This window comes from Microtus oregoni, unplaced genomic scaffold (genome assembly GCF_018167655.1).
Source record: "Microtus oregoni isolate MIOR12 unplaced genomic scaffold, Mior012 000029F_ref0000214, whole genome shotgun sequence".
Classification (NCBI taxonomy): Eukaryota; Metazoa; Chordata; class Mammalia; order Rodentia; family Cricetidae; genus Microtus; species Microtus oregoni.
The window spans coordinates 28,756,489-28,782,891 of NW_024543088.1; the positions used below are offsets into that span (position 1 = coordinate 28,756,489).

The following is a 26,403-nucleotide window of genomic DNA, read 5'->3' on the forward strand; positions in this document are numbered from 1 at the left end:
GTATAGCCACCTTCTAAGGGGGAGGAGAATAGCTCCCTCTCCCAAGGGGCTGAGTAAGATCAGTTTACAGGCTCCAGCCCTGCCTGGAATCCATCCTCCGTCCTCCATCTTGGCACAGCCACAGGGCTCTGTGACCACAGGTTCAAGTTAGCCCACAGCCACGGCTCCTTCTTCCATGCACAATGTGCTTAGCTCTTCCCCTGCCCTGGCTTCTGATTGGCAGCGTGGCTGCTGGATAGTGACCTCCAGGACCCTCGCTCGATTACAACTTGTTTGCACAAGTCTTTCTGCAGTTTAAGGGGCTGAGAAGAGGGGTGAGGAACAGCAAAAGCCTGGGCGCTCTCATCCCTAGGTACTGGCATCAGAGGCCAATAGCATCCGAAGCATTCCAGTGGGCCAGCATCTACTCATGCGTCCCTTCCCTGTCTGCTGGCTGCCATGAGGGATCTTCTTCAGTATGTTGCCTGCTCCTTGGCCCTTTGCTCCACTGCGTTTTTGATTGTGGCAACCTGGACCGACTGTTGGATGGTGAACGCTGATGACTCTCTGGAGGTAAGCAGCCAGTACTCTTGATCTGGATCTAAAATGTCTGTCGGCCTTATGGCCACACACAAACCAAGGTGTTTTGCAGGATGAATGCAAGCAAAGATAGCCAGCAAGAGTAAACTGATCCTTAATGAGTCTTAACACTCTTAGCTTGTTTAACCCTGGCACTAAGTGGTTAGGCAGTAAGTACTCCTGCCCCATTTCACAAATGAGGTAACTAAATAATCCATCTGTTCTCCTAAGGGTACATTTTCACAAGTCATAATCTCTCTCTCTCTCTCTCTCTCTCTCTCTCTCTCTCTCTCTCTCTCTCTACCTACCTATCTAATGTCTGCCACAGAATCCTCCACCCCTCCCTTTTTTATATACCAAGCTGAGCACTGGGACAGTCACAGCCTTTTTAATTTTATCTTAAGATACATGTGTCAATCTTGATGGCAGAATTCAGAGTTCTGAGAGAGACATTGCAAAGCTAATTACCTGAAGTGTTGAACAAGCCAACTCTGTGCAAATTCTTTTGAAAGGGAGCTAATAATCTCAAGCCTTTGGGAAAGTGAACTCAAGGGGTATAAAACCTACTTAGTTGGTGTAGCATGGGGAAGAGATACTTTCAGAGTAGAAGACCCTCAGGGTAATGGTCTTTCCAGTGCATCTCAGTGCTCAGAAACAGACATGGACTTAAGAACTTCATTTAAACATGGTTACATAGCAGGTACTACTGCTTAGGAGTGAGATGGCTGGGCGAACTTACACTTGGGAATCTGATATTTTTCTCACTGGAAAAGAAGCAAAGTTCAGATTTTTTTTTTCCTGTAGTATAACAGGGTTATGGGCAGAGTTGAACAGAATTCAAATCTTCAACCTTCCCTGCTTTTCCTTAATAGTGCTGAGGAGAATGCAGGTCAGATACACCTCATGAAGTGGGGTACTCAGAAGAGTAAAGGGTTAATCTGTCTTCTTTTTATCTGTGTACCCTGGGGGAATGGTCTGCACCTACGAATACTGTAGCCTCATGTCTATGAAGGCTAGGGAAGATTGGGTGGGGGGAACAGATATGTTTCTATTCTAATTCTGTTTACTAGACTCTCAAGTTGGAGTTAGTGAAACTCACAATTTTTTTTATGTTGTTGTGAAACCTTTTTCATTGTGTGTGTGTGTGTTTAAATTTCTTCTGATTTCTATGGGATATTTCAAAACCAATGCTGTTGTCAATGCCTCCTTAAAAGCCGAGAGCTTGTTTCTAAAAACTGTTGTAACATGGAAGTCCTCTGGGTTGTCCGCTTTGCAGGGAGAGCTGGGCTACAATGCATTTGCACAGTAATGAAGAAAAAACTGTGCCCTTTGGACAGTGCTCAGGGGAGAGTGCGGATCAAACACCCAGCTTCTATTAGTTTGTCATTATTCAGGCTGCCAGTCAGGGGTGATCAATAGAGAAATATGTTGCACTTGAGCACACTTTAAATTGAGTTTTAAAAAATGCTTTTAAAATATGTAAAATCCCATCCAAAGCCATTGGTTAAATATTTTCTAAAGCAGTTTGAAAGTCTTTTGGCTCCCAGTGAGAGAGTTGTTAACCGTCTCCGTTAAGAAATAGAGTTTTAAGAAGTCGGGCTTGCTGAGAGGGAGGCAGGAACCCTGGCACTGCAGCAGAATCTCCCTTTGATTTTATTTTGTCAGTCCATCTGTCAGCCACATGGTACAAGATTATCACCAGTTCAAATGAATGAGATGAGCAGTCCAGATTATGCGTTTTAAGTAAATCCCAACCTTGAAAGAGTTGATAGTTTCTTAACATCTTTTTCCTCTCAGCGAAATGTGTTCTCCAAAGAGTCTACTTGTGATAAGTACCTTGTACACAGTTGCCTCCACTTTATTTTTTTTAACGATCTCCATCTGTCAATATTTTTAAAGGGCCATCAATCTCTCTTAATGTTTTCTTTAATTGACCGGAACAAAAGTGATTCTTTTTTGCAAAAGTGTAAAGGTGCTGGCCACCACTGACCCATGTAGGTGTTCTCTCTTTTGCCTACCACCACTAGTCCACACTAGCGTTCCACTTTCTTTAAGCAATTGTTGGTGAGGGGGGAAGTAAGTGTGATAAAAATATGTAAATGAAAACATTTGAAGAGGCAGACAAAGTATTCTGGCTCATGACTTTGTTAGTATAAACATGTGGGTTGGAAAATTGGTTCTACGGTTTAGTTCAACTTGGCAAGTTCATAAATTGTATGTCGTGAAGAAGCGTTGTGCCTATGATACTAAAAGAGGCAACAATAAAGCAGGAATGCATCTTGCCTTTCAGGAATGGACACTGAGCGCAGGTGGGAAAAAAGATAAGCATGAACTATAACAAATGACACAGATCAGTTCATATTTGAGGAGCAAATGAGCACAATAGCACTGGAGCAGAGTTGATAAAGCTGTCACTCCCCATTAGGCACATTGAAATGGGTCTTATGCAAGAACAGGCTCTCAACCTAAGCCTGCAAATGATGCGATTTCCAAGGCGAGAAGTGGCAGCAGGGGCTTTGGATAACAGGACAGTGTGGCAAAAATACAGAATGGGAAAAAGTCCTGGGCTTGTGAAAGGATGTAAGTCAAAATAGGAGGCACAAAGAAAGGCACGAAGAAAGATATTCTTTGGTTTTACTATGTATGGTATACCCTCCTTGAAAGGGGAAATTCTTTTTATTTAATAAAAGAACCAGGAAAAAAGAAACAGTACCCAGGAAGAACAGTGGACATAGCCCTATCACTGGGCTGAGCCACTCTCTGCCCTCACTAAATCCTTAAGTCTGCTGTTCCTGGGAAGATTTGGGGGCTGAAGAGACTGGGTGGAAGGTTTTGTAAGCCTGTTGTCACTCAGTGTCTAGCTCCTATTAGCTGCCTTCTCATAGGGAAATAACACCATTTGTCTTCCGTTCTCTTCCCTCAAATATAAGATGGGGTTGAATTCCATGGTCCTTTTGTCACCTTTTTCTTAACGTCTGGATTCCCTGACTGTCTGCAATCCCTGAGCAATCAATGGTTAGTTAAATGGGACCAAAGATATCCGGAAGGAGGGAGAAGATGAGCAAGGAAGTCAGGACCATGAGGGGTGCACCCACCCACTGAGACAGTGGGGCTGATCTATTGGGAGCTCACCAAGGCCAGCTGGACTATGACTGAAAAAGCATGGGATAAAACCGGACTCTCTGAACATGGCGAACAATGAGGGCTGATGAGAAGCCAAGGACAATGGCACTGGGTTTTGATCCTACTTCATGTTCTGGCTTTGTGGGAGACTAGCCAGTTTGGATGTTCACCTTCCTAGACATGGACGGAGAGGGAAGGACCTTGGACTTTCCACAGGGCAGGGAACCCTGACCGTTCTTTGGACTGGAGAGGAAGGGGGAGAGGAGTGGGGGGAGGGGGAGAGGAGTGGGGGAGGGGGAGAGGAGTGGAGGGAGGGGGAGGGGGAGGGAAATGGGAGGCTGGGAGGAGGGGGAAACTTTTTTTTCCTTTTCTCAATAAAAAAAAAAATGAAAACATAAAAACCTTCCATTGGAAGTTTGCTGTGAATGGTCTCTAACTTTACTCTGTTCCATATATTCATTTCTCATTTCCTACCTTCCACAGCCCTGTCCTCAATATCTCCCCCACATCCTTTGATTTTTTTTCTCTTCCCTCCTCCCTCTTTTCCTCATTTCTTTCCTTTACCTTTCTTATCCTTCTCTTTCATCTCTTCTCCTTCATTTGGTCTTCTTGTTCTTCCTATGTCCTCTCATCCCACAAAGAGTCCTCAGCATCTACAGCTTGGCTCTCACTACAGCAGGTGTCTGGTCACCTGGCTTGTGCTCTCTGAAGCACCTGTAGGTGATTCTCAGTATAGTCAAGGACACAGACTGCTACAGTTCAGTGTGACAAGTCCCGTATTTGATAATGAGCAACTGTAAATGAACACCATGCACTGTTTTGGCTAATCAGAGGAGTCTTCCTGCAAGTTACCTCTAAAGTAGGGCTGGAAAAGCAAGAGAAGGAGGAGAAGCAGAGCGTGTCCTAGCTGAACAAATGGAATGCATAGAGCTATCAGCGTGAGAGTGTTGTATGTTTGCTGTATTGTTCACATTTCCTGATGTAGACAGTAAATTATAGGGCAAGGTAATCAAAGTCTTAAAGTGGTATGTAAAATATAGGTCCAGTGCTAAAGACAATAATGCCCCACTGTAGGCAGATACATAGATGCCTTTTAGAAATATCAGCCTGTCTGGCTGCTCCTGGCAGATGGTTCAAGGGGCCAAAGGGGCTATGAAGAGACCATTTAGAGGACATTTGCAAAAATCAGGAGAAAAACAATAGTCATGTAAATAATATTGGTAGTTGGTGTAGAAGGACATGGAAAGATGTAGGAAACTCTGTTTCAGATGGATGGGGTTGGGGACTGACTGCCTCTGCTAGAGAATGTAATGGGAAGGAAGAAGCCAGGCTGAAATTCACCTTAGCAACTTGAAGTCACTGCCTTGATTATGGGGTCACTCACCCAGTGTTCAAATGGAAATACGAATTTCTACACTGAAGTCAAAGAACATGCTCCCTACAACACTGCATTTTTTTCTGGCTTAGCTTAGCATGGTGGCCGAAACAATTCTTCAATGGGGAAGTATATAATAACGACTATACCCAACGCCAGAGGTACCCAGGTTAAATTCCCTTTGTCTCCCCTATACTAGGAGAATGGTAACTCCTTTGACATAGCTTCTTATGAGAATTAAATGAGTCCATGGATTACAAAGTATTTACCACAGCACCAGGTAAACACAAATCAGCCGATAAATGTCAGATATATTATGATTAATTTATAGTTCATTGTTTTGTCTGGTTCTGGGGGGAGGAGATGACATTTTGTGTAATGCCCACTGAACTGAGAGATTGAAGAATGAAGCTCTGGCCTCATTTCTTCTATTGATTCTCTTAGACTAATGCTGTTTATTTCTCTGGGCAGTGATTTGCCCAGCTTCATACTTATGACAGATTATTGTTTTACTTGAGGAGCAAGGCAGACAATGGGGTGCTATAACAGAAGTTATCTATCTACCAGCAAATGCTCACAGTGGACAAGGGTTAGGAGGATTAATCACATTATTATGACGCTAACTATCTTGTAGGATGTGTATTTATTTATTTTCTTACAGGGGTAGAAACAATACTTCTTAAGAAAGTTGCTGGTCCCCTCATTACCAGGAGGGGAAAAATGTTTATATAGGATGATTCAATTTCCAGTTAATTTTTTGTTAATTATTTCCTGGAAATCGCTTTATTCTGAGCACCATTATGACTAAATTTTTATTACTTCAAATGAAGATTGCTCACATTAGAATTTATTTCACCCTCATAATCAGGTTTTCTCCTGGGATTTCTACTTGCCTTACTGATGCTATGATTCTTCCAGACATAAAGTATGTATTAAAATTATTATATATTATATCTATAGACTAGTTTACCAGTTTTTCCTCCTGTTCGGTTTCAAGCTCTTTTAGCAGACTTTTGGGACTATGCATGGACTCCTGTGCAGCTCATGATTTCCTCCTGCAATGAGGTCCACATTATATGAACTTAGGATGCATTTGTATACATGAACTCAGGGAGAATGTGTTACAAAATGTAGCATATTACTGAGAGAATAAAGGAAAATGTTTTTTTTAAAAAAATAAATTGCTTACTTTTGTTTTATGTGCATTTATGTGGTGATCCATCTTTGTAATTCCGGAACACAAGAGTGTGAGACAGGAGGATCACTGCAAGTTCTAGGACAGCTTATGCTACTCACTGAGTCTCTGTTGCATCAAACCAAAAGAAAAAATTAACAACTGAACATAAGTACCTAGGAAGTAAAAAGTGCATTGTTTAGCACTGACCGCTTTGGACTTCAGATGTCAAAGCAGAGTTAACATGCATTTGTGTGCATTGACAATAATTGATAGCCTTTTTTCTCTGTAAATATCAATGGAGCATCTGTTGTACACCAAGAAGGGGGAAAATAAGGAGCCACATGTACGCTGCTGTTGCTCCATTCCCAGCTTTAGTTGACTTGCCAGTGAGCACACAACAAGCATTCAGTGATACAGATTAGAACATGGCATTATAAATTCCTGTGGAATCACGAAGGAGGAGGAGATAAAATTGAGCTAGAAAGAGCGTAGGGGATGCCTTATAGAAAAAGGAACGTCTTTGAAGGGGTGGGGCTTGAATTCCTAGTAGAAATTTGACAAGTGGAGAGAAAGGAGCACCATTTTAGTAGTGACCAAGTTTGAATAGTTCAAGGTACTGAGGAGCCAGGCAAAGCCACTGTGTGTGAGTGGAATGGACTTTGCCGGAACACGATGAGAGCAACTCCACTTCGATGCAAGCAGCCACTCACTTTTGCTAAATGTTGCCATCCACAAGGAGGTTGGGAGATGAAGTTGACCAAGTGGGCAAGAGAAGTCAAGTGTCTGGTTGTTTGTGCATCTCTCCACATTGAGTAGTGGCGAGCTGTCGGGAGATGTGCTTTGGCTTCTGTTTTGTGGATGCTTTGGAGAACTTCATCTCCTGGTGTGGGAAATGATCCACATCTCACTCTGGGGAGCAGTGACGTCACTGAAACATACATCCCTTCAGCATTGCTGTCTGGGTTATTTCTAAACATGTCGATTGCATGTTAAAAGGAATAAGATCAAAATTAGAATTGTCAATTTCAAATGACCCCGCGAGATTGAAGTTCTTAGTTCCGATTTTATAGTGTTTGCCCTGTAAGAAAGGTTAGCTACACCATTTAAGCACTAGTTAGCCTTTAAAGAACCTTATTTTAAGGCTTTCGAGAACTTCTGTTGGCTTACCTCGTAAAACAGTTCCCAATAAGTCATTTTATCACAGGCAGTGAAAGCGATGGCCTGTAGCAAGGAGGGCTTTCCTAAAATGATAGCATAAAAGTCTTTTAACCTTGCATTTTGTGTAAAAAGGCACCTTTAAGGGTGTCTGCAGTAAGTGCTGTATTAACACAGAAGTTTAGTTAATTATGGCCCCCATTCTCACGTCTCTTACCCGAGTGCGAATGCCAAGGGATTTAATGGTGTGCCCCTAGCATTAATGCCTAATGAAACTGGATTCCTTGCTTCCTCTAATGACCTCATTGCTTCTCGAAATATGCTCATGGCGGGTAAATGATCAATAGCCTTGAAATTGACACCAGTACTGGATTATAGCTGAATTCCCTTAGTAGTAAGGATGGTGTGTGAATTACACCATGTATAGCAGGAGTAGCCGTGTATAGTGTAGCAAGGATGTTTTCCCAGTTGATTTAGACAGTAGAAAAATGTGAAAATTCACTGTTTGCTTACAGAACAATGCCTGCATATCCTTAGTGTGCCATTTAAGTTATAATAAACCAAACCTGTGAGCCGAGAGACTGAGGACGTGGACACTAACAAAGCCTACTTTCCTTCAGAGTCTTGTGTGTCAGTATGTATGTACCCAACTATATCAGTTTCCCGAGGCTGCCATAACAAATGACCGTGAGGAAATTAATCTCTCATTGTCCTGAAGGCCCAAACTTTACAATCAAGATCCTTGCAAAGCTTCACTCATTGCCTCTGATGCTCCAGGGAGACTTGCTCTGGATATTTTCAGATTATAATGGCTGTGAGTTGTCCGTGACTTGTATGGTGTGGCTGCCATCACTCGGTGTTCCTGTTGTTTCCTTCCCTTCTGCCTGTGCCTTCCATTTGTGAACATACGATAAGGACACCATTATCCATTAGTTCAGACTCTGTCCGTACAATTCAATGTGACATCTTCTTTTCAGGCCTTTATTTCAGCTATATCTGCAATCAGGGCCACAGTCATAGTCACGGTTGAATCTTTTAGAAGGCTGCCATTCATTCTATTATATCTAACAATTTTTACTGTCATCATTTTCAGTGAAACCCAATATAGCCATGGCTTAATTCACAGTGTTAGAAATTCACTACCATTTTTATTTGCACTAATAATTTATAATATGGATTAGTAATTTTTAATAGTTTTTCAAGTTTGATTTTAAAATATTTACTTATATATATATATATGAATACTCTATCTAAATGTATGTCTTATATAATAAGAAGGTATCATATACCATTATAGATGATTGTGAGCCGCCATGTGTTTGCTGGGATTTGAACTCAGTACCTCTCGAGGCATCTCTCCAGCTCCTGATTTTTAATACTTTTAACAACCTTGTCATTATTTCCCTTGTACGGGTGAGGAAATTGAAATTCAAAACATAGAAGATTTTGCCCAAGGTTACAACATAGCTATTAATAATGTCAGTTTGTACTTAAAGCTTATGCTCATATACATGTATATGTACATATCTTTCTTTAGAAATCGTTGTATCAGGGTTTTCTTCATTAGACCCTTGACCACTGTGTTCTCTAAGTCAGATAACCTTTCATAAAATCTAGAGCATTGTAGGGACAGGCTGCCCAAGTGGTGATTTGAAGAATGAGAGCCTTGGCATGAGAATCAAGTTAGGTCCATGTTGTGTGAAGTCTTTCCACTACCAGTTTTGGAGTACCTGCCTTAGGACACAGCTTCTGTCTGTGGACACAATCTCTTAAAAGGAAGAGGAGGGATCTCGCATGCTGTCTTGCTCTGGCTTGGCTTGGCATAGTCAGAGACTCAAGAGGGGAGGAGAGTGGGCATGGGATAACAAATCAGATTTTTATACCTTTGTTGAGGTCCCACATAAGGGCCACTTCACCAAAGGCTGTCCTCAACACTCAAGTACCAAGTACTGGATACCTTAGCTTTGACATAGTTTTGTTGTAAGTATACCACAAGCAAGGCTTGGAATTACACACACCTGCGGTTAAGTTGCAGCTTGTCTCCTGTATTATTGTTGACTAAATTGTTACAGTATTTTTCCTTCCCTGTTTCTCCATGTCCTTATTTGTAAATATTTCATTAATGCTCTTTAAGAAACAAATTACATGATAATATACTTCAACAGCAGATTCTTCAAAGTATGAACTCAATATGATGGTTAATCACCGCCAATTATAAATATTTTACACAGAAAGCAATAATGAGAGTATCAGCAGAGTTTTGTCAAGTCGCACGCAGAACACGGGCAAGGGTTTGGGAGTGCTCATGTTACCGTGTCACTGTGCTCACCTCAATGTGATTTTCTTTTTTTTTTTTTTTGGGGGAAAATGTTTTTCTGTCCTTTCCCTTCCCATGGTTACCATTTCAACACCCCTTCCTTTGTTATTTATTCTTTGGGGATGGGGTTTAAAATGTGACTTTCCACAGTAACTTTCAACGTTTTCTAGGCTAGCTTTAGATTTTCAAGGTAATAGGATATGTTATTGAATCTGAAGAAACAATCATGTTGTCTCTGCTCCATATTCATGAGCTCTGTCAAGAATACTTGAAGCTGCTGTCTGCTGAGATGTTTACCATTGTTTTGGTTAAAGTTTATGGTGACTTCCAGTCCACCAATAAAGGATCAGAGTGTGGGGGCACTGGGACTGCTTTGCTCTAAGTGGACATTATCATCTGCAGGCCAAATCTGAGTAAAAGTGGTGCACAGCTGTCAAATTATATTAGATTACTTCTCAGTTCCTTTATATTCATGTCATAGCTTAAACATTTGTAATATGTCAGTGTAACAGCCAGGAAGATGATCAGGGATTCTCAGTCATTTATTGGGGCCTTAATCATTTATTGGTTTTCTTTGCTAATTTTAAATTTATGAACCTCATATAAAACAGCATCTTTCTTCATGAAAGTCAATGCCTGTAATGAAGATGAATTCATGTGCATTACTGACAGACTTGAGACATTAACATTCCCATCTATTGTTTTATAGATTTATTTATGAGTAAATGTTAGGACACGGAAGTGAAATGGATTGTCTTTAGGTTAAAGCATGACTCAAAGACAGAAGAATAGATTTAGTTCTTGTTTTAGTCCTTCCATCCATGATTTATTTCTCCAGAAACCCCCGCTTATCAGGAAGGAAATTCATTTCTTGGCCCAGAAAGCCTTTAATTGTCTAATTGTCATTGTTTAAGAGAAACTTTCCTAACATGCATTGCTTTATATAAATAGATTTCTTTCTTTCTTTCTTTCTTTCTTTTTTTTTGACAGAATTTCTTGGTTTAACAGTTCTAGCTGTCCTGGAACTAGCTTTTGTAGACCAGGCTGGCCTGGAATTCACAGAGATCCACCTATCTCTGCCTCCCAAGTGCTGGGATTAAAGGCATGTGCCACCATCACTCAGTCATAAATAGAATTCTAATCATGCCAGTAACCACTGTACTTGGCTAGCAAATAGGATAACTGAGCTTCCATTTGACCAAGAGGAAATGAAGTTGGCTTCATGTTGTTTCACACAGTGTCTTTTCTCACCTCCAGGTGAGCACAAAATGCCGAGGCCTCTGGTGGGAGTGCGTCACAAATGCTTTTGATGGGATTCGCACCTGTGATGAGTATGACTCAATCTATGCAGAACATTCCTGTACGTATACTACCAACCTTCTTGTTTGCCAGAAAGGGATGCTGAGCTCAAATTTTTATTTGGTTTTGCTTACTGTTGTATGGTATTAATGCTCCAATTTGAAATATTGGCAATTAGAAATGGGTGTCATTTTTGAAATGTGAATTGAAACGTTTATAATATTTCACCTTTCCCCTTGAGTTTGTAAAATCCTTTATGGTGAAAATATTGTCTAAACTATGTAATAAGGGACCTGGCACAATGCCTAAGATACAGGAGGCTTATAGTAAATATTTTAATAGTTGAAACTTTTCCTTTCGGTGCTGTGAATTTTATGATTAGAATTGACAACCTAGATGAATAGCATTCATAGATATATTTCAACTATGACTTAGCTCAAATAGAACTCTTATTGGGTTTTCTTTTTTCAACTGAAGATTTGCTAAGATAGAGTATGAGATGCAGAGAGACAGCATCAAAGACAGACAGAGGATACGGGAGAGGATCATCATCCTCCATGTTGGAGTCAATTCTTTCATCTTACTTTCTTTTAATTCTAAATCCTACCTCAATATTTGCAGGGCTATGTTTACATAAATAAAGCAATCTTTTAAATTAACAATCCATTGTTGATGTCCTCAATCCTTCTCCAAGGCAGTGACTTATTTACTTAGGACTTTGAACCTTGCCAAGAAATACCAGACCTGTGACTAAAGGAAAGTGTTATTAGTCTTTCAGAGACAATAATGGCTGGTAGTGCTCCATGAAAAGGTAAATGAAAAGAGGGTATTGTGTATGCTATTTTACCCCAGACATTTATTTCAGTGCAGGATAAAACACTTAAGCAGAGCATTTTTCAAAAACAAAAAACAAACAAACAAAACAACAACAACAAAAAACTTCGTCTGTATTTTGGGAGTTAGGTGTCAGAAATATTTTTGCCATAATTTAGAAGGCCATTTTATTACATTTCCCCTTATATTCAGCTGGTTCTATCTACATAGACAGACATACAAATACACATGCATACACACACAGAAAAATAACCAACATGATTTGATGACTAGAAGCTTATAACAGACTTTCAGCCTATTCCAGAAATGCAATGCATAGACAAAGCTAACAAGACAAACATAAACTTTTTATTTTCTTAATTATTTGCTTACCATCCTATTTATTTATTTTCTTATGTTTGTGTGTGTGGGGGGCATGAACATTCCATGGTGCAGTTGTGAAGGTCAGAGAATTAGTTTATTCCTTCTTTCTGAGCTTCGGAGGGCTTCAACTCAGGTCTTCAGGGTAGGAAACAAACCCATTTATTCAGACTTCTGCCAAAACAGGCCCAAGGCAACAACCCCCAAAAAGCAGGCCTGAGCTAGTGACTTCTGCTGGAGCAGGCCAGTGGCAACGAACTCCACAGGAGCCTGTGTACAAGGGAGTCACCACTGAGGGAACAGACCCAAGCCAGAGACCTCACCGTAGCAGACTTGAGACAGTGACCTCTGCCAAAGCAGACCCAAGGGAGTGAGTTTAGCGGGAGCAGCCCCAAGCAAGCATCTTCCATGGTATCAAGTTTAAAAGAACCCTTGGATTGCAGAGCAAACCCCTGGGTTCAATGAGAAACCTCTGGGAACATCAAGTGACCTCCAGGGTAATTGTAACTATAGCCCTGACTATATCATGAAAAGCCACCATTTGAGCCTTGGATCCACCTGGAAGATTGATTACTAGACACACAGCCCAAAATACACCAATCAAAGGAAAATATAGGTAGACAAGAAAAAAACACATTCAATACCATAAAGAACAATGTGACACTAATAAAAACTAGTGTCCCTACAACAGCAAGACATGAACAACCAAATATTGATGAAGCAGATGAAAATGACCTAAAAAGTAACTTTAGGAGAATGTTTGAGTCTCTTAAAGAGGAAATGAAAAATTCCCTCAAAGAAACAGAGAAAAATACAAACAAAAAATTGGGACACCATGAATGAGTAAACTGAAAAATAATAAAGATAAAAGATATTTTCTGAGCTTTTGAGTTGGACTTCTTTTATCTTCCATCTCTTGTATTCTTTATGCATATGAAGATACAAGAAGCTTATAGAACACCAAATAGACTGGATCAAAAAAGAAAGCCCCCCTGTCATATAATAAATCAAAACATTAAACATACAGAATAAAGAAAGAATATTAAGGGTTGCAAAAGAAAAAGGCCAAGTAACATATAAAGGCAGACCTATCAGAATTACACCTGACTTCTCAATGGAAACAATGAAAGCAAGAAGGTCCTGGTCTCCTCAGTTTCTCCTAAATTCATTGATCCGAGCTAGATAACTCTTGCAATTTGTGCTGTCTACCTATACCTGGTGTGTGACCCTAGATGGGCACTTGTCTTGAGGGACTTCTCTTCATAAAGATAGTTTGAACAACCCCATATAAGAATGTTCACTCTCTTCTGGTAGCCAGAACTCAATCTCCTCCAAATGCAATTTTTCTATAGCTAACCTGAACACTTTGCTTGCACATCTGTCCTCCTGGAACCAGACTGAATGTGGGCTCAAGTCCTAGAGTTTCACAGAGACTCTATGTATGGAACAGAAAATGGGAGAGGCTTTAGAGAAAGAGGAAACCTGGGCCCATGTAGATGTGGAAGAAGTCAGAGTATCCATCCTAATGCCATTAATGGCCTTGTATGGGCCAAAGTTTTCTCATTAGTTGGAGATATGCCACAGATAATCAAGAAGGTGTGTTGAAATAAAGGACAATAAGCAATCTAGCTTATAAAACTTAGACTTCTCTTAGTCTTTCTTTTAGTTTTGAGGCAGGGAAGCTGAGGTGACAGGGACTTGAGGAAGCTGGTCCCATTACACTCATAGTTGCGATGCAGAGTAGGGTGAATGCTGTGGTCAGTTCACTTCATTCTTCTTATGCAGCCCATGACCCAAGCCCAGGAAATGGCGCTGCACACCTTTTGGATAGATGTTTTCCATCTTAATTAACTTTATTGATGAATCCTTTGCAGGCAGGCCTAGAGACAAAATAATCCCTCAGAAATATTTCTGGAGACTTGTCTCCTAGGCAATTCCAGATCCTGTCATGGGGACAGTTGGTAGAAATATAAGAATATTATATTCTTATATTATATAATAATATAAGACCACATATAGGGTATATTTACCTCCTGATAATGTAAGAGGAAATTTCATGCTTTGATTTATTTATTTATTTTTTCTGCAGGTACATTATACACATCTTAAAATTTTGGACAGGGAAAATTGACTGCATTTCCACAAAAATAAACTAGAATTTTATCTCCTCATTGGGAAAAAAACGACTTAAAGACAAGAAGGTTTCAGATTATAATGAAAATAAAATATAATTAGTTTAAAGTAAAAGGAATAAATGTATTCATCTTTCCTGTGATCCAGGTAACATAGCAGTAGTTCATACACTATTGGGTGTAATTTCCTTTGTTTTTAGAATTTAGAATGAAACATGAGGTCTCCTGGACTAGCACAGTCTTCTGTCTCTGAGCCATATCCCCATCCCTTCTTATGTAGAAGTTTGTGTAACTGCAGTTGCTTCATGGCAGTTTTGAATTTCTGGAGAAATGATAGCACTCATATTGAAGCTTATATAAACACCAATTCTGAAATATATGTGTGGACTTATGTTGTGTCTAACCTTGCATTCTGTGATATTCCTGTGAGAGTTATGTCTCTTCTTTTCTCCACTGTGACTCCATGCTCTCCCAGTGAAGTTGGTGGCAACCCGAGCACTGATGATTACCGCGAACATCCTTGCTGGATTTGGATTTATCACCCTGCTCCTGGGTCTTGACTGTGTGAAATTCCTACCTGATGAGCCACACATTAAAGACCGCCTCTGTTTTGTTGCCGGGACCACATTACTTATTGCAGGTACTGGCTTGGTTTGTTATGGTCAGAGACTGTGAGTCCCTGATCCTTCTTGAGTTGTGCTACCGGGATTTATCATTTCTCCTCATTTAAAAACCTCTATCCATAACCTGCCTCACAGTGGACAGCTCTTATATATACCAGTGAAACTTAATGTTGTATAATTTTGTTCTAGAAAATTTTTGAAGATGTCACTAGATACTCTTGTCTTTTTATAAAACAGTAAAACAAACATTCAAGTTACTGAAGGAAATCTGTTTAGGTAGTCAAACATATAGCCAAATTAAGAGGTCTGAAAAAACTAAGCATTGAAAGCATTGTACAGAAATAGTCTGCCGTACACATAGATTTTTAAAGCATGCATTCTGTTTTGAAGTTTGAGAAGAGGTATTTTACAATTAGTTGGTAAATGTAACAATATTATAGAAAGTGATGGTAACATACTTTTTTATAAGGGTTATGTATTGAATTGCTTGGATGAACACTTAGATTATAAACCCAAAAATGTTTAAAATAAATATTACCAACCCTCAAGGAGGGAAGATATGTTTTTTTTTTCCCACAGGGGAAATATTTTTCAAAACACCCTTTCCACATATTGCTTTGTCTCTCACTTGTCACCTTTCTCTTTTAGACCTGACTTTTGATATACAATTTGTACTTCAGATAGTGGAACCCCTGTACTAGCATTTAAAGCCAGTCTGTTGTTAGAAGGCTAATCTGTAGGCTTTAGTCAAAATGGAAAAGGAATGTAATTTCTTGGCTCATTTTGACATGGTATGGAATACAGTACATCCATTACTAGAAAGGAAAGGCAGGGTTTTTTTATTTTGTAAATAGGATTTGTTTGTTTCCTTCCTGTCCCTAGCACACTGAATTGAACAGTACTGGATACAGTTTACATGTGGGTATTGACTGTACATCTTGGATAGCCCAGTTGACCGTGTCTGGGATAGCCCAGTTTACACATGGATGCTGACTGTATCTGGGATAGCCCAGCTTACAATGGATGCTGACTGTATCTGGGATAGCCCAATTACAATGGATGCTGACTGTATCTGGGATAGCCCAGCTTACAATGGATGCTGGGGATAGCCCAGGTTACATGTGGATATTGACTGTATCTGGGATATCCCAGCTTACAATGGATGTTGACTGTATCTGGGATAGCCCAGCTTACAATGGATGTTGACTATATCTGGGATATCCCAGGTTACAATGGATGTTGACTGTATCTGGGATAGCCCAGGTTAAATGTGGATGCTGACTGTATCTGGGATAGCCTAGGTTACATGTGGATGCTGACTGTATCTGGGATAGCCTAGGTTACATGTGGATGCTGACTGTATCTGGGATAGCCTAGGTTACATGTGGATGCTGACTGTATCTGGGATAGCCTAGGTTACATGTGGATGCTGACTGTATCTGGGATAGCCTAGTTTACACATGGATGCTGACTGTATCTGGGATAGCCCGGTGTACTTGTGGATGCTGACTGTATCTGGGATAGCCCGGTGTACTTGTGGATGCTAACTGTATCTGGGATAGCCCGGTGTACTTGTGGATGCTGACTGTATCTGGGATAGCCCGGTGTACTTGTGGATGCTAACTGTATCTGGGATAGCCCGGTTTACACTTGGATGCTGACTGTATCTGGGATAGCCCAACTTACACATGGATGCTGACTGTGTATCTTAGATAGTCCAGTTTACATGTGAGTGTTAACTCTGTATCTGGGATAGCATGAATCCTAGTTAGGATTGCCATTGTTATGCTGAAACACAATGACCAAAAGCAAGTAGGGGAGGAAAGCGTTTATATCATAGTCCATTGCTGAAGGAATTCATATCAGAGACTCAAACAGGGCAGAGACCTGGAGGCAGGAGCTGATGAAGAGGACATGAAGTGATGTTACTTACTGGCTTCTTCCTCATGGCTTTCTTGCCAACTTTCTTTTTTAAAGAACTCAGAACCACCAGCCCACGGGGGACACCAGCCATGATGGGCTGGTCCCTCCCCCATCAACCACTAATTCAGAAAATGCCTCCCTGCCAGATATGATTTTCTCACTTTCTCAATTTCAGAACAATCTAGCTTGTATAAAGTTGACATAAAACTATGCAGCACAGCAAAGTGTTTGATTGACAGCACAGATTATGTGAGTGTTGACTGTGTATCTGTGACAACACAGATTATGTGAGTGTTGTCCGTGTATCAGTGACACCACAGTTTACATGTGTGTGTTAACTGTGTACCTGAGACAGCATGATTACAGGTGGAAGTTGGCTGTGTATCTGTGACAGCACAGTTTACATGTGTGTGTTAACTATGTACCTGAGACAGCATGATTACAGGTGGAAGTTGGCTGTGTATCATGTGGGATAGCATGGTTACATTGTTGATTGCATGTCTGGGAGAACATGATTGCATGTGGCTGTTGGCTTTGTATCTGAGACATCACAGTTTGCATGCAGGTGTTGATTATGTATCCGGAAGAGCTTCAGACAAGGGTTTTAGAAACACAGAATTTTTTTTTTAACGGCATATACCTTTCATTTAAAGTTAACATAGAAGTCCTAGAGTGTGGTGTGCACACCATTAATCCTACCACTCAGAGGCAGGTGGATCTCTGTGAGTTTGAGGGCAGTCTAATCTACATAGTCAATTCCAGGACAGTGAGGGCTGTGTAGAGAAATTCTGTCTCAGAAAGAAGAAAATTAACATAGAATGAAAACATGTTCCATGCTATTTGTGTTTCTGTGTTTCCTGTTTTCAAATTTTGTTTTAAATATTTTCTTCTATGAAATAATCATGAGCCACATAGGCATTTTGTTCAGAGATAAGTCATATATATGATGGAAGCCTCATAAGAATATACTGGAACTAATAATTTATTTTGCCTAGCAATGCAGTAACTGTCATATCATCGCACCATAAAGCATTACTCATACATACAGTTGTGGCAGTGTTGGGACTGATGAACATCAAAACTATAACACATGGTATTTGATGATAATGTATAGTATGTCACCAGATATTATATCTAATATATTTTTACCATTATTTTAGAGTGTATTCCTTCCACTTTAAAAATAAAAAAGCATGTTTTTTGTAAAGCATTGTACCCTGTGTTAGCAGACCCCTCCCACTCACGGATGCTGCATCTTTTTCCTGCACTGTTGTCTCTTGATATGGACCTCAGTTGCAACTTGTTTTGTTCACTGTAGCTTCGGAAGCAATGAGCTATGATATTTTTGTATGAGTGTAAGTGTTTGTGGGCACATGCACCTGCCAAGTAGCTCAGGTGTATAGTATGCCACCACACAAATTTCTTTGTTAAGTGATACATGGCTGTACAAAAATAAGTTTGGAAAAATGGGAAACGTCTAAAAAAATCCCAGCAAGCATTTAGAGTTTCAGAAACAGATGAGCACTTGTTATTTTATTTCAGCGTTTAGTTCTGTGAAGAGAAATGCTGAAGGGCAATGATAGAAGCTGTCCAGACTTCAGTTGTCCATGAATCACGTAGCAATGCTAATGCTTCAGATGACACCATGCATTTTGAACAATAAGCAGGTCCTTGTGACTTAAATTTCGAGAATGCTCTGTGTTATTCCTGATCCACCTCATTTCTTTCAGGTGCCCCTGGAATTGTTGGTTCTGTGTGGTATGCTGTGGATGTCTATGTCGAGCGTTCCTCTCTAATTATACACAATATATTTCTTGGGATCCAATATAAATTTGGCTGGTCCTGCTGGCTTGGAATGGCTGGGTCTTTGGGTTGCTCTTTGGCTGGAGGTCTCCTTACCTTCTGTTTGTATCTCTTTAAAGGTAAGGACAAAGCAGAGTAAGAGCTCCTCTTTTATGGTCATCTTTCTCAATCCGAAGAAAACACCTCTCATCAGACCAAATGGCTCTGATACCCTTCACAGTTTCAGCTGTTCAAAGACAACTCAATTGCAGCATTCAAGGTTTATTTCCAAGGAGTAGATGCTAGTGGCCAAGGAAACCCGGAGCTGCAAGTCTGTCCAGTATCTAAACATGCACTAGTAGTTCATGTACAATGGTCATTGTTACATACCTAGCTTCTCTAAATCAACTAAGTTAATGTTTCTGGGTAAATGGAGAGCTTGACTAAAGGTCAATCAATATTTTTTTTGTAGGAACCTAATGTATGATCTTAGTTTTCTAAAAAAAAAAAAAACAACAAAATGCCAAAATATCTTCATCATAAAACAAAACAAAAACAAATCAGCCACATTTTCAATCTAAAGTTAAGCTTCAGTTTGAAAGACTGAGAACCTCATTCTTGGGTGATTTCAACTGAGACTCGTGTGTGTGTGTATGTATGTGTGTGTGTGTGTGTGTGTGTGTGTGAGAGAGAGAGAGAGAGAGAGAGAGACAGAGACAGAGACAGAGAGACAGAGAGACAGAGAGAATGTGCATGTGTGTAACTGTATGCATATGTATATGACTCTGTGTGTTTGAATGTGCATGTATGTGTGTGCATGCATATGAGTGTGGAGTGTGTATGTATCTGTCTCTGTGTGGTGTGTGCACAAAACATGTGTTTGTCTGTGCAGGTGTGTTTAGTCTGTTTTGGAGAAAAACATAAAAAAGTGACTAGATTTTTTTATTTTTGAAAGTTAAGTGGATCATATTTATTTCATTTCTCTGCATTTATCTCTTTGAAACAGATGTTATACCAGAGAGGAACTATTCCTATGCCATGAGGAAGCGCTATTCCACGGCAGGTACTTCCGTGGTGAGGTCCTACATGGCCCCTCGGACAGAGACAGCCAAAATGTATGCTGTAGACACCAGGGTGTAAAATCGGCCAAATGTTGATCTGTGTTTATACATTGTTTAATTAATCAATCAATGTATTTAAACTAAGAAAAACAAGTGATCAATTTTGGAGCATTTATTTACATTTCAAATTCAATGTATTATTTGTTGGTTCAATCAAAATATTACTAATTTTGCTGTCACATCTTCTATGAGTCTCACTACTGTTCCCCCACAGTCTCGGTATATTTTGAGTTAAGGCTGATAGAATGTAGAAATATGTTTCAAGTGTCTTTGTTGCCTTTGGAGATTATGGCAGGGTGATATTAAAGTGAAATGATGCTTCAGAAACACAAAGCAATTTAAAACAAGTCCAAGGTTCTAATTTGGAAAGGATCGAGGAGCTCTTAGCTCTCCCCGACTCAAAGCACAATTTTTATATTCTCAGGGATTTCGTAACTTGAAGGAAGGTTATTGTTCTAAATTTAAACTTGTATATCAGAATATACCATATTCAAATAGTATTCAAATGGAAGCAGAAAATACCAGCCTCATGTACCAGGCTCCAGTGGGAGCTGCAGATGGGAACTTCCCTTTCACATTCGAAATGTCAATGGCAAATGCTGAATTAATGTTGGAGTCAAGGGAGATGTCTTCCCAAGAACGCAAGAGATCAGAGGATAATTTTCACAGCACCCCAAATCTGCCTATGCGTGGTCAAATTATGTTCTGCTGTATAATGACTTGACCAGGGAGTCCCTCCAAAATGGATTGAACACCCAAAATGCACCATGTTACAATTCACCAGCTAAGAAGCTCACTCATCAGCCGACACTCAGAGTGGAGCAAATACAGATGGATTCTATTCTTCTAGAGTTGAACCTCAAATCTACAGAAGAAATCCTCATGAAATGCATGGGGTTTGTTTTTAGGGGGGAAAAAAGATAACATAAGCACTTAAAGGAGCCAGTGTAGACTCTTAATGAGATACATGTGTGTTTCCAACATATTCACTCTTTTAAATCATAAAGTCCTTTAAAAGGCTAGAAAATTTAATATCAGATTTCCGGTTTTTTTTTTCTAATTCAAACGGCCAACATAAATACTCTTATACTACCCTAAAAAAACACCAAACTAAAATTTAGTTCTTTGGGAAAAGAGAAAGGAAGTTATGAATGTCTGGATTCCCCAAACAAGTGCTTCTAACTTAGAAAGCTAAGAATAATATGAAAATGAAATGTCAGAACACTACTGTGATGAATTCCTGGGGACGTCACAAAGTGTCTTCTTAACGCTGGCTTCTGGAACAATTATAATCTAATCTTACTACTAAGAACAGTTGGATCCACCTGTCTTGTTCATGGATATCATTAATGATGTGGTGGACATGTAAAAACCTATAGATCATACCTAGTCATCACGTGGATATTATTCTATGAATTTCAAAACCTTTTATACATTTTCCCTGCTTGTTTTAATTTTGAGTGTTAGTTGGGAGTGTTTGAGTACAAGCCTGTGTACACATGTACAGGTGTGTTCAGAGTTCAGAGGAAGATGTCAGTTATAACTGTGTTAATTCTTACTTTGACACAATCAAATGAGAAGAGAGTCCCAAAGAGAGACAGTGTAGATCAGGTTCACCAATGGGTGTGTCTGTTGAGGGTTCTGACCCTACCCTCCAGCCATTACCCTCTTGGTTGCTGGGGTAACAACTATCCTGTCTCAAACATAGTAGATTAGTTTTATCAGTTTTTGAACAATTGTCTAATTTTCCCTCAGTATCATAGTGAAGTTTAAGATACATCTGCCTGGTTGCATGTAGCTATGTAGCTTATGTAGTTAAGGCTGCTAATTTTGTTACCGTATATTACTGGATGAACACATTCGTGAAGTCCATTTTAGCAGTGATAGACATTTGATTTGTTTCCAATATTTTCCTATTATAAATGAGGTTGGCATGAGCACTCCTGAATGTGGTTTTGTCAATCATCTGCACTCACTCTTCTTGTAAATCTGAAAATGAAGTTGCTCTATCAGAGGTATGTGTATGCTCACTGTAGTGGGTGACATAGTCTTCTAAAGTGCCAGTACCAACTTCAGCCTCACAGATGTGTGGGAATTCCAGGTGCTACATATCTGTATGAATACTCGTGTTCTCCATTCCTATAGCCAATCTAGTGTTACAATGTACAGTAACATACACTGGCATTGAAAAAAAATTAAATTACATTTAATTTTATTCTCCCTAGTGGATAGTAGACTATTGTATGCTTTGTAAGTTTATTAGTCATTTGGATATCATATATATGAATTTAATATTCATTCAGTTACAAGTTTTCCTATTGTGTTTCCTGTTTCCTTTTTTTCTTATTGATTATTGGGTAGTTATCATATATTTTTTACACTAGGTCATATTCAGAGATATAAAACAGAAATGGAATGCAGCATTTTCTTTAACTCTATGAATGGTGTTTTTGACTGAAATTATGTATTTCATAATATAAAGAACACATTGCAGTTCTTTATATTTCCTTGGCAGCTATTATTTTTTTGTATTCAATAAATATTTAGACATTTTGGGGACATTCTCCTCCACTTTTTTATATTCTATATATCTTAATAATCATTTACATTTAATTTTATTCAAACTGTAACCGTACTCAACAATCTATAAGTCTCCAGTTCATTAAATGATAGTTTTAATACACCCAACATACTATATAATTAGGTTTGAGATTAAGAAACAATAATAGCATAAAACTCATGACTTATTGTTTAGATAAATTCTGCAAAATTACTCTGTAACGTGGTTAACAACTGACTCAAATTTGAAAATCATGTTAGGTAGTAGAGAGAAGATAATAGATACAATTTTATTGTGCTATAGAACTGCACAATTTTCTTATATTCTTTGTCTTTAATTGTAGAATCATGAATTTTAAATTTTTAAATAATCTGAATTCCAATGCAATGATAACATAGTACAATTAAATGTATTATTTAAAAAGCTGAATGCAAGCACGCAATACAAATGTATCTACATATTTGTGTTATTTATTGATATTAATATGAAATTATATGAATAATATGAAAGATTGTTTCTTCAGTGTCCAGTGTTAACTTTTCTTAACATAGTTTGCATTAGAGAAATACTTCCTACATATTAGGGTTGGCATTTTATTTCTTTTAAAAGCACAAACAGTTTTTTGATATTTTAAATCAAAATCATCATCATCTTATTATTATTATTATTGGATAAGGAGGCATGCCGTAGCATGTTCAGAGGTCAACTTCATGGAGTCAGCTTTTTTCTTTCACTTTTATATGGGTTCTGAGGATCAAATTCATGTTGCCATGCTTATTTGGTAAGGACTTTACCTACCAAATCACCTAGCCATTCCTGTTTTTTTCTTTTTAATACAGTGGAAATAGTCACCATTTATTCCTTTTAGCACTAAAATTTATTTTATGCTTGATTTCAGGATGAGTATATTTTAATAAACTTATTTAAAGAATAAAATGAGTAGTTCTATTATTTTTTTAGATAATTATGGCCGTATAAACTTGTATACTTGAACGTTTAATCATCAGGGAGTGGCACTACTTTAGAAGGATTTGGAGGTGTGGTCTTGTTGGAGGCAGTATGTCATTGGAGGTAGGCTTTGAGGTTTCAAACATGCATACTAGGCCCAGTGTTGCTTGTTCTCTTGGCCTGTGGATCAGGATATAGTTTTCAGCTACTGTTCAAGGGCCACAAGTGCCACCATGCTCCCATTATGTTCCCAGCAATTTGAAAATGGGCTAACTCTGAAATGTAAGCAATCTCCAATTAAATCTTTTCTTTTTATGAGAATTGCCTGTGTCATGATCTCTCTTTGCAGCAATAGAATAGTGATGAAGACAGGTTCCAAAGGAGAGAGTGTAACTTTTAAAAATATACCACAAACTTTCAGCTTAAAAATAGAAAAATAAGAAAACATAAATATATATAAAATAGGTACAGTTACTCTAAATTTTTTTCTAATAGAAAATGTAAAAGGTGGTAAGATGTTCAAATTTTATGAAGTAGCCTACATCATAATATCTACTATGTTAATTATACAGAGCACCTTCACTTCACCCTTATTTTGGAAAAGATGTGATCACAGAAGAAGTGGCAAGCACCACAGGGAGTCTTAACATTCTCTTCACAAATAAATGAATGAATGAATAAATAAATAATTTTTTACAAACACTTATGAACAATGGCAGTTAGAAGCTCAACTTTCTCTGCCAAACATAAGAGAAAAAATTAAAGTTGGAAAAAAATCTGTCTTAATAATTTAGAATTGTAGAACAATATCAATACAGTAATAGACAGAAGTTTGACTTCATTTTATTTAATGCACTGATTCTATAAAGTTACTAGTACATGTTTTTGCACTAGGATAAAATAATACACAGAATTTTAAAACCAGTAGTAGCATATACAATACTGCTATATTAAAAAGTTGTATCATAGAAAATAAAAATGAATTAAAAAGTTACATCATTCTGTAGGCTTGAAGGCAGATATATTGTGATCAAGGTGTACAAAACAGTATCTTTCATTCTTTCCAAGAAAGGAAAATTGAGGTTAGGATATTTATGTTAAAACCTTCAATATTTCTACTGGAATACAGTCTAGAATAAGTGCGTGCTTTATCCATGTACCAATGTCTTCTTAAGCCAGACTTTATCATCAAGGATGAATCAATGATTTCTTAATGAAGCTCCTCAACATACCATATCCTTTCCTTTATTTTTTAATCTTCTTCCAAATCAATTCTTTTATCTTTTTTATTTTGTTTCTTTATCATAATATTCTCAGTCTTTAGAAAAGCATCCTAGTCTTCCAGGAGGGGAGTTTGCTGCTACAAGAATGTTAGAGTGAATGTAAGTTTTAACATATTCTCTCTCTTGATAGCAGGAAACATTTTTTATATTTACCACTTGAGTATGTCTTTCTGAAGATGGAAACTTTCCTATGTTATCCTAGCATTTTTTTTTTTTTGCTGTGAAGATACATCATGACCATGCCAATTCTTATAAAAGAAAGCATTTAACTGGGGCTTGCTTATAGTTTAGAGGTTTGGATACATTATCCTCATGGTACAATGCAGGGCAACACACAGGAAGACATGTTAGCTGAGAGTTGTATATCTGGATGCAAAGGCAGCAGGTAGGGAGAGTGAGCTTCTGGACTTGGCTTGAGTTTCTGAAACCTCAAATCCCACCCCAGTGAAACATTTCTTCCAACAGAGCCACAATTACTCCAGCAAGACTACTTGCCCCAATCCTTTCAAATAATGTCACTCCCTATGATTATCTGTGGGCTATTTCCTTTCTTAACTCTTTCTTCCTTCCTTCCTTCCTTCCTTCCTCTCTCTCTCTCTCTCTCTCTCTCTCTCTCTCTTTCTTTCTGGGGAGAAAAGGAGGAAGGCATGGGAAGAGGGAGAGAAAGAGTGAAGAGCAAGCATGAAGTTGGGTGAGATGAGGATGGGGAAGATTTGGGAGGGGCTGGGAGAAGGGAAACTGCTGTGGGATAATGCTCTTGTACACTGTAAAGAGTTGTCACTCATGTTAGTTTAATAAAATGCTGATTGGCCAATAGCCAGGCAGGAAGTACAGGTGGGACAATGAGACTAGGAGAATTCTGGGACGAGAAAAGACAGAGATGCACTCATCATTAGAGGAAGCAGAGAAGGCAAGATGAGAATACTTTACTGAGAAAAGGTACAAAGCCACATGGCTAAACATGTACAAGAATTACGGGTTAATTTAAGTCATAAGAGCAAGTTAATAATAAGTATGAGCTAATAGACCAAACAATTTATAATTAATATAAGCCTCAGTGTTTTTTGGGACTGTAATACCTGGCAGGACAGAAATTTCAGTTAACAGAAAACATGACCAAAATATATTGCATAAAAAATTAATACTAAAAATGATGTGAAAGCTAAAAATACACACTATCATTGGGGAATAAAAATAGAAGAGCTAAAACCTAAGTATAGACTCATAACATGGAGACAATAGTTTAGTAATTGCTGCTGTTAGGTGATTCCTCTTATCTTCACAATGAAATAAAATTATAATAAAATTACAACAAATATATATTATATATTTACACATCTGCCATTAATAATCTGTCATCTATCAATCTATCAATAACTCTAATCTATGCATCTATCTTTGTCCATCAATCATCTAACTGATCTATCTATCTATCATCTATCATCCATCTGTCAAGTATAAACAAACTGAAAGTCTTAGACATCTAGACTTACTGTCAAGTCAGCACACAGTATCCAGATTTATCCTAATCTGCAACCACATATTGTTAACTGAGTGTATTTGAAGATGACTGTTCCTCCCCATTAGCAGATTAACAAAGTATTACTTTCAACTGTGTGCTCTCCTTAGAGCAACAAAAATTGCCATTCTAGAGATATCTAGTTTTGATGCTAGAGAGTTTGGCACTCTATTCCTAACCCAGGTTGCATCATATTGCATTAGTATATTTGGTTATCCATTAAAGGTGACAATCACCACACCACATGCAGTTGCCCATTAATTATTACTAATGAATTCCTGGGCTTTCTCAGATTTCACCTCTTAAGATCTTTC

The 26,403-nt window shown here is 38.6% G+C and overlaps 1 protein-coding gene across 1 annotated transcript; it reads left to right on the forward strand.

Annotated features, from left to right (window-relative positions):
- The first annotated feature begins 405 nt into the window (after positions 1–405).
- On the forward strand, positions 406–19,798 carry Cldn16 (claudin 16). Its single transcript, XM_041678367.1, has 5 exons — positions 406–552; positions 10,963–11,065; positions 14,806–14,970; positions 18,607–18,798; positions 19,665–19,798. Exons 1-5 carry the CDS (start codon positions 439–441, stop codon positions 19,796–19,798), a joined length of 708 nt encoding a protein of 235 aa, XP_041534301.1. The 5' UTR covers positions 406–438.
- Positions 19,799–26,403: the final 6,605 nt, after the last annotated feature.

Excerpts from the sequence above, each read along its gene's own strand:
- Cldn16 (XM_041678367.1), top strand. The coding sequence starts at position 439 with ATGAGGGATCTTCTTCAGTATGTTGCCTGCTCCTTGGCCCTTTGCTCC. Across the intron at positions 553-10,962 it reads ACGCTGATGACTCTCTGGAG|GTGAGCACAAAATGCCGAGG; the intron begins GTAAGCAGCCAG and ends TCTCACCTCCAG. Across the intron at positions 14,971-18,606 it reads GACCACATTACTTATTGCAG|GTGCCCCTGGAATTGTTGGT; the intron begins GTACTGGCTTGG and ends CATTTCTTTCAG.